This window comes from Triticum dicoccoides, chromosome 6B, assembly GCF_002162155.2.
Source record: "Triticum dicoccoides isolate Atlit2015 ecotype Zavitan chromosome 6B, WEW_v2.0, whole genome shotgun sequence".
Classification (NCBI taxonomy): domain Eukaryota; kingdom Viridiplantae; phylum Streptophyta; class Magnoliopsida; order Poales; family Poaceae; genus Triticum; species Triticum dicoccoides.
In genome coordinates this window covers 184,939,567-184,948,806 of record NC_041391.1, presented here as the reverse complement: position 1 = coordinate 184,948,806, position 9,240 = coordinate 184,939,567, and the positions used below count along the sequence as shown (strand labels likewise).

Genomic DNA, 9,240 nt, shown 5'->3' with positions numbered 1-9,240 from the left:
ATTTTTTTCTATACATATTTGCAACATTTTTAAATGCTTGATTAATATTTGTTTTAAATGCTTGATTACCATTTTTTTAAACATGGTCAACATTTTTTTATACATATTTTAACATTTTCAAATGCTTCATTAACATTTTTAAAATACAACAATAACTTTTTTTACACATGGTCAACATTTTTTTGTAAACATTTTACAATTTTAAATGCTTGATTAATATTTTAAATACTTGTTTAACAATTTTTAAATGCTTGATTAATATTATCTAAATACATGATCAACTTTTTCACACACATTATATATTTTTTATATACATGAGAAACAGTTTCTTTATATACATTTTATATTTTTTTAAATGCTTGGTTAACATTTTTTCAAATAATTTTATGTCAAGAGTTTTTTGCAATTTTTTATTTAGAATATTTGAAAGTACAAACAAAAGTAAAAGAAAAGAAAGGAAAAGAACGAAAACAAAAAACATGAAAAAACCAAGGTCGTGGCCTCCCGCGTGCCTGGGCATACCGGCCTGGTAATACCCATAGTTCGTGCGTGTGAGGGCCAGCTGGGGTTTGCTGGTGCCATAAGTGTCGTATAAGATCATAATGCCGTGTTTTTGGGGTCTTCGGCAATGGTATTCCCCAGGTATCGTTGATCCAACAACATTAGAAGCCCTTGCATGTCGAAAAGCCCTTTCGCGTGCGCTGGATCTTCCGCTGGACAAGATCATCAGATGTGACTGCAAGATGGTGATTTTAGAAATCCGAACAGGTACTGAAGAAAGATACTCTAGCATCATAAAGAGAATTGCAGCCAGGGCAGGAGAGTTTTCTAGCTGTGATTTCATTTTCTAGGGTCGTTCTGAATTGGGAAGCTCATAACTAAGCAAAAATTTCTAGTTCGTTAGACTTTGGTCGCCACTTGTGGCTGGGTTCCCATGACCCCCTATCATTCCTGACTTTTTGTAAACCTTTTTTTTACCACACACATTGTATTAATCAATAAAACAGAATACAATTGCACACACACATGCGGAGACTACAAAAAGACCGAAACATGACAGATGTCTAGAAAACATTGCAGAAATAACCCCCACAAAAAATATGATAAATAACTCCTCCAGGGTCCGTGCAAACAACCAAATCTGAAGACGCCATCGACCGTCAGCGCCACCGAGACGAACACTAAGGAAAGAAGCGAAGCACCAGCAAATCAAAATCCAGATCAGCGTTGAACAACACTTTAAAGTTTAAACCTTGAGACTCCTTAATAAAGTTTTGATTTACCGCTAAAAAAAAGTATGGGAGCTCCCTTTGTGGAGGGACAAATTCTGGAAGTCCATCGACATGCGTCCATCCGAACCGCTCGATACATAATCCAAATCCAAAGAACACAAACCTGGAATATATCCTCTACCCAACTCCTCCCACTGGCTCCTCGTCGGAGCTCACCTCACCACCATGCTCTCCTCCTCCCTCATGCTGACCTGCGGCCACGCTCCCCTCCCCGCATTCCGCAAACCACGGCGCCGAATCCCCGCCGTCCCCCAAACCAACGCCTCTCTCTCCACCTTCCTGCCCGGGCGGGGAGGAGGAGCAGCAGCGCCGCGCCGGGGCTGGGCCCAAATCTGCCGGGATTCCTCCCGGCCGGGCGCCGATGCCGCGGAGCAGGACAGAGAGATCAAGAACGACCTAGCAACGGCGACCGTCCCCAAGATTGGCGGTGGTGGCGGCGGCGGCGGCGGCGGCGGGCAGCTCAGCGACTGGATAACATCGGTGCTGCTGTTCGGGATATGGGCGGGGCTCATGTACTATGTCCTCCAGCTCGCGCCAAACCAGACGCCAGTATGTACGGTCCTGCATATTCTCACCCCTTTCTTACTCCGTAGGAATTTATCGACCATTGAACTGTCAATTGCTATGCATTTCGGTGAATTTAGGTCGTTGTTTCAGTACCAGTGGCAATGCTAGCAGACAGTCTCACATCCTTACCTGTTAGAATCCTGATTAATATCCCGCAAAAATGGAATCCTGATTAATCCAAAAGTGTCATACAAAGAGATAATAGAAGCTAGGGCATCATTATGCTGTTTATCCATGCTGTCTTTTCCCTGGTGATGTTGTTCCATAGAATAGGCAGCCATCTGGGGTTGGATTGGCTGTTACCTGGGGAGACGCTTGTATTTTTTCTTGGCATAATCCAATCATGGCAACGGTCAGCACTGATAACAGAGATGATTGGGGCATTGGTGTTGATAAAAGATTTCACGGTTCTCACTTCCTAAAAGGGGGAAAACTGTTTCATGGGTGAGATGAGCCACACATTTTACCACACCACCGGTAGAGTTTTTGATCCGTGAAGACGTCCTTGTAGTGAACAACGGTACCTTGATTCGCTAGGCTATTATCACGAGTTTGTGACTCTAGACGCTAAAACCATTATTGATGCGGAGCATCCCATGGACATCATCATGGACTCACCAAATGGACCAATGACACGAGCAGGTGCACGAGCCATCCAAATCGAGGTGACTTCACCCCTCTCTGAGCTTCCTATACATTTGAACGAGACTTGGCTACTACTCCCTCCGTTCCAAATTACTCGTCACAGAAATGGATGTATCTAAAACTAAAATACATCTAGATACATCCATACCTGCGACAAGTAATTCGGAACGGAGGGAGTACCTCAAACCAGAATCCTCTGTGTGCTTAGGTGTGATGGCATTGATCCAAAACGTAGTTTTGTTGAGATTTCTGGGGGAGCATAAAACATAGCTGCTTTGTAAGTGGAAGCAATTGGTAATTTCCCAAATAATTAAAAGGGGCATATTCTTGTAGGTGGGGTTTGAATTATCAAGATTTATGGGTTCCGGATTTATGGTTGAGAATTGGGAATTGATCAAATCACCTTGGCGGGGCAAGTGTTAAGGATGTATGCCAACTTATAGGTATAAATTCCATAAATTCAAGCATGCAATCAAATTAGGGGTGTCACAACTACTCGCTCCCTAGTCTAGTTTAGAAATGAACTCAGAGACGGTAAAACTAATCTAACCCGTAATCCGTAACAGGATTTACAGTAACACAAGGCACTTTATGTGAATAGTATTGCTGCATCTGATAGTCACTTACTAATTCTAAATTGCTTTTGGTTGCAGTACAGGGACACATATTTCTTGCAGAAGCTTTTAAATCTTAAAGTCGACGATGGCTTTCGAATGAACAATGTTCTTGTGTCTCTGTGGTACATAATGGGAATCTGGCCACTGGTGTACAGCATGTTGCTTCTTCCTACTGGAAGAAGGTAAATGGATCAGCAAATTTCTAGTCACAATCTTCCCCTTTTCTATCTCTACGGTTTCAGCAGAGAACCATACCATGTTTAATGTTTAGAGTAATCATTGATTTAAGCATTTTCTTAATGTATGGTTTAGCTCACACATCTGTTTTTAAATTATAGAAATAAGTTATGTTGCTGAACTAAAATGGTTGTCTACAAAACTTTATCAAATGCACTGTACTAATGCTCCTCATATGTTCATGTAATGATCTTCCACTTCTCTTTGGATTTGAACGTAAACATAGGGCTGGAAAAAAACTCAAAAACTTGGAAGCTCTTGTTCCTTGGAAAAAGGTTAGCTTATCCTGAAAGCATTCCCTTAACGAGCTGGGTAGATAGTGAGCCATGGTAAAGAGTAGTTCGTAAAATACACGCGTATCTATGCGCTGGTGGTGCGACCTCGTCGGGCTGTCACCTAGAGAGCCAGTGGGTGGGGGACACGTGGAGCTGCCGCGCTCCACGCAACCCGGAACTCATGCTCGAGGTGTTCGTCCCCAAGGGCTTCACGGTGCTCCAGGCATGCATGGTCATTGGCGCCATCATCCCTCGGGGAGTAGCCAGATATAGTGTGCGGAGGCGCGGATCTAACTCTAATGGCCCGGGCGTGTGCTGGAGGGGGCGTCGTGGCCCTGCCTAGGGGCCTGACCATGCCGATGGGGGTCATGTTGGAGGACGACGGGGTGAAGGCCTCGGTGAGGTGGTTGTTGGATTCATGAGGTAGCTGCAACGACGACGACTTGCAAAGTGACTGCAACAACGGCCTGGCTGGAAGATCAGCTTACGTCCAAGGGTCCCTTTCATCCCTATTGATGGGGATCAAAGGAGGTGCAGCAGGCACCAGAAGCATATGACGACGTGGAATCTGCATCTGGCTTCTTCTCTAGTGGTGTGGGTGGGCTTGGGGCTCTCTCACGCCAGGATCTGGCTAGCAAGATGTCGTCAGCCGGTAGAGCGGATGATGGCAGTGATGGATTCGGTGCAAGAATACGTGTACTCCAGGTGAAAACCCTCAGTCTTCCCTTTTCGGCTAGATCATGCAATGTCGGTGTGCGAGCGTCGTGCCCTTGTTGAAGGTGTTGGATCAAAGTTAGACTTCGAAGATGAAAATCCCTTTTTTGACCTTTGGTTCAACTCGTCAATATCGACGCATGTACGTTGATCCCTTGTTTGTCTAGGAGTAGCATTTTTCTCGTTTAATTCGGTCTGTTGTCATAGGTTAGTGATAGAATTGTGGAGAACCTGCCACGAGGCATATCCATTTTGGCTAGCCTTGGGTTTCCCCCTTTTTTTCTAAACTGATTTGTTCGGCATCGATGTTACGCTTTGTCTGGCTTCAAGAAATAATCAATAATATATGGTTGTGTCCATCAATTGATGCAGAGGCTGGGGGTGATATCCTCCTTTTTGAAAAGTTAATTATTTTACACTAGCAGTATTCTTGTTAATGCATTTCTCGATCTGCATGTCAAAACAAACATAAATATGTGATGTTAACCATCTGTATTGTTGTCTTCTTTTAGAATTAAGTCACTGTATTATTTATGTCACAGCAATTTGCTATTGCAGTTCAAAAAGCAAGATTCCAGTCTGGCCATTCCTGGTGCTTTCATGCATTGGAGGAGCATATGCGTTGATTCCTTACTTTGTTCTGTGGAAACCTCCTCCACCTGCCATTGATGAAGATGAAATTGGACAATGGCCATTAAAATTTCTCGAATCTAAATTAACTGCAGGAGTATGTTCTAGTTTTAGTGTCTTTACATTCTCATACTCTTGATTTAAGTAGCACGCAACATCAGTAATGTATCATCAAACCCTGGTCAACTTTATAAATCATTGAGAAGATTCTGTTCCAATCATGTTGCAGGTAATTTTTGCTGTGGGCCTTGGACTGATTATATTTGCAGGCAAAGCTGGCGGTGATGATTGGCGGGAGTTTTTCCAATACTTTAGAGAGAGCAAGTTTGTAAGTTCTGCTTTATTCTATCCTTGGCAAAATAGAGTACAATTTTTTACCATGGCATATTACATAATAAGTTGTATGCGGCGCACAAGCAACTACTCCCTCCGTCCCAAAATAAGTGTCTCAACTTGGTACAAAGTTGTACTAAAGTTAGTACCAAGTTGAGACACTTATTTTGGGACGGAAGGAGTATTGTTTTGAGAATCACATGCAACTTTCATGTTTCTACACCTTTATGCTTGCTCAACATTGTCAAGTGACACTTGCAAAATTGGTATTTTTGTGTGGGGGACACTTGCAAAATTGTTGCAACTGACTTCCTAAAAGCTTCAGACTATTATTAGTGCATCACCATTATTCTGTTAGTGCACACATGGAATGGTGTTGGTACATTAAGAAGTTGCATGAAATACTAGTTTAATGCACAAATGGACATGTGTGGAAATCAGGCTTTTACTCTGTTTTTCACAATTCCAAGCTTCTGAATGACCTGTTTTCTAGATTTTATCATAACCATATTTGATATGGTTGCCATATATTGAAATGGTATATGCATATCTGTTGCTTTAGAAAGCATGAAAGTTTTGAGAGCTGAACTAATTACCATTCTCTGTTTTTAAAAGCAGAAAAGTTTAAAGGCCGAACTAATTTCCTGTTGTTTCATGTCATCTGTCAGATCCATGTCACGTGTATTGATTTTACTTTGCTCTCGACCTTCTCGCCGTTTTGGGTCTACAATGATATGACATCAAGACGATGGTAAGAGTGCTAGTCCCAATGCTTATGACCTTAATAATGTAAACAAAAAGGGAGTAACTTCACCTTGCTTGATGCAAACATATATACAGATGCCCCGTTAGAGCAAGGTTAAATAGTATAGCCACGAACACTCAGCTATATGGAGTTGTCACGTCACTTATAGCCAACCTAATAGCCCACTCATACAATAGGTAGTCATACTTATACGCTACTGTATGTCCGTGCTACAACTGGTTCTAAATCTACAGCCCGCTTATCTTCTCCCTTCTCCAACTAGGCAAAAATATAATGTGGCATCTCTTATAGCTTGCCTACGTCGTAATATTATAATTGCTCTTTATTTTCTCATTCCGTTTGCAGGAAAAACAGCTGGGTTCTGCCACTGGCAGTTGTGCCTTTGCTTGGACCCTCCTTGTATCTTTTGCTGCGTCCATCTCTGTCCTCTCTGCTAGGGGCAACCTCTTCATCATCTGACAATGAGAAGCCTCTGAAATAACTAGAATGCAGCGATGGGTTAATTTTGGCCATGAGTAAATGATATAGTTCAAAACTGCGACACTTATTTTGGAACGGAGGGAGTACACTTTAGAAGATCAGTTAAGATTAAATTCTGGAAATTGCGTTCATCAACTTGATCGGGTGAATTCTTCAGAATTGACATGCCAGTACAGTATTTGCCTTGAAAAGGAAGCCTGGAGAATGAAGGCGTTAATCAACATTACATCAACTTAGCATGCGAATACCTCACAGATTTCATTTTTTTCCAGAATGAAGCCTGTCAGGTACTCATGTGTGCCTTCGATTATTTTTCTTTCAAGGACGAAGCCCGCCAGGTAATCAGCGGCAATATTTGTATATGAAAGAAAAAAAAAACTATCGGTGATATTATACTGGCATACTCTGTTTAGGTATATACATACATAATTTTGATCCTTTTTTGTTTACATGGAACACCTTGCGTTCCATTAACTAGAACTAGTGACCGTGGCAACATCGCGGGCCGCATCACGCATCACATCCAGTGGTAGATCCGTAAGCTACACAGTCTGGTTCACCCAACACCCTAACACCATGACTCGCCAGCCAATGCGCTGGAACATTACATGCACGGGGACAGTGATCAAACTTTATAATCTATGAAACCCATTTGGAGAAGGTATTTTGTTCCCCGGAACATGACTCCCAGTTGAGCTCGATCGAAATTGCTTGAAGCAATGGCTTGATGTAGTGGGAGGCAATCAGTGGTGAAAAATGACTCTGCTCATGCTCAAACTCTTGCCATTCAGTCACTTGGGCATTGGTCTGGCCGGCCAATGCTGCCGGTGCTGCACAGCGGTCACCATGCCTGATCCTGTTACGTTCAGACCACTATCGTCGTAAGTACTTGATCTTATATTATGGGACAGAGGGAGTAGTTCATTCCCTCAGAACACCTCCAGGGGAGTCTGTAGTTGCAGCAGCTTGCATCTTTTGTCCTGTAGCCCCGCTGCACGCCATAGTGCTTCCACATTCTTGCACCTGAAGAACAGATGGACACCGTCCTCAAGACAGCTGCAGCAAACGGCACGTCTGGTGTCCACTTCTACTCCTCGGGGTTCAATATTTCTGTACAAAGGATGGCTAACTATTACTCGTATGTCCAAAACGCCACAGGAAATGGTGCACCTTCCCCGGGCAGCACATTCCATATACATAATTTTGGTCTTCGTGACCAATATAGGCTACACATTTGTGTTTTTTCCCCCTTAAACACGCAGGAGAGATGCGAAACGTTTCGTTAACAAGGAAGGAAACCTCTCCCTCAATAAAATAAAATAAAAATAAAACAAGGAAGGAAACCTCCATATTTGTGTTTCTGAAGACAATTTCTCAGCGTTGCAGTAACATCAATGGTGATTGTTTTATTTTAGCATATTTAGCTTTTTTTTTTCTCCTTAAGCGTCTTGCGTTGGAGATGCTCTAAGCGGCCTGCCTTGAACACCTAAAAAAAGATCAGGAAACAGACTACCGAATGAAAGCATTACACTTGGAGGGTAAGTCACCGGACAAGCAACTCTTTGAACCCCGATGCTCCTGCATAGGACACTCTTATTAACTACGGGCTGCAACACCCCCACCACGTTTGGACTCACGCCATTGACAATACTATGTTGTTCGGGTGCTTCCAAAATAATAAGAGAATCGAGAGTAGGGCGGAGGCCGGAATTCTAAAAAATATATATACACGTACGTAATTGGTGCGGATTTTCGAACTTGGGTCTTTTCGCAAAAGAAAGGTATTGTTGGCAAAAAAGACAAAATTGCAAGTATAAACTGCATGAATAGTAAGCTTAATATAGTATTGGTTTTTCCCTAATAAATAAATAAATATAGTATTGGTTTTGTTTTTATTTGTTCTGAATACCATGAAAGTCATTTTGTCGCGAAACTTTACACAGGAGTAATGGACACGAATTAGGAGCTCTCGGGTGCCATGCACCCTATATGAATAGTAAAATCAAAGAAGATACTAGGAAAAATTAAAAAAAATCTGGGATTTTAGGGTATCAAACATGGTCGACCATTCTACTCCCACGTGAAGTTTCGTGAAGGAATGACATCCGTGGTATTCTCACCAAAGACAAAAATTTCGATTATATAAAAAGTTGTTTGATTGAAGTAGGTTGGACTATATTTTCTTCACTAAAAATACCACAGATGTCATTACTTCGCGAAACTTCGTATGCTGGTAGAATGAACGACCAGGTTTGATACTTCAAAAATACAATTTTTATTTTATTTTTTTCTAGTATTTTTTAAACTTTTACTGTTCATATAGGGTGCATGACACCCGTGAGCTCCTATGCACTGTCGTGGGAGTAACACACTAGACAATACTTGTTCCGAGAAAGTTTCAGACTTTTTGGATTTTTTTCTAAACTATTTTCAGCTCGGGTGCGTCATTGAATTGAGAGCTGCACAAATGAAACCAAATCCATGGGCTTGGAGAATGAATATGCCATGTGCTGAAAAGCCACAATTTTTTTTTGTGTAGCTCGCCTTTGACGTACTCCCTCCGTCCGAAAATACTTGTCATCAAAATGGATAAAATAGGATGTATCTAAAACTAAAATACGTCTTGATACATTCCTTTTCTTCATCTTGATGACAAGTATTTTCGGACGGAGGGAGTACTTCAT

The 9,240-nt window shown here is 42.0% G+C and overlaps 1 protein-coding gene across 1 annotated transcript; it reads left to right on the top strand.

The window, feature by feature from the left end:
• Positions 1–1,380: 1,380 nt before the first annotated feature.
• Positions 1,381–6,994, top strand: LOC119323810. The gene is made up of 6 exons (XM_037597520.1): positions 1,381–1,841; positions 3,158–3,303; positions 4,906–5,074; positions 5,207–5,305; positions 5,979–6,061; positions 6,422–6,994. The coding sequence occupies exons 1-6, from the start codon at positions 1,458–1,460 to the stop codon at positions 6,555–6,557; spliced, it is 1,017 nt and encodes a 338-aa protein (XP_037453417.1). The 5' UTR covers positions 1,381–1,457; the 3' UTR covers positions 6,558–6,994.
• Positions 6,995–9,240: the final 2,246 nt, after the last annotated feature.

Bases quoted from the DNA above. Each gene is read 5' to 3' on its own strand.
- LOC119323810 (XM_037597520.1), top strand. From the start codon at position 1,458: ATGCTCTCCTCCTCCCTCATGCTGACCTGCGGCCACGCTCCCCTCCCC. The intron at 1,842-3,157 runs GTATGTACGGTC...TTTTGGTTGCAG, and splicing joins TCGCGCCAAACCAGACGCCA to TACAGGGACACATATTTCTT. The intron at 5,075-5,206 runs GTATGTTCTAGT...ATCATGTTGCAG, and splicing joins AATCTAAATTAACTGCAGGA to GTAATTTTTGCTGTGGGCCT.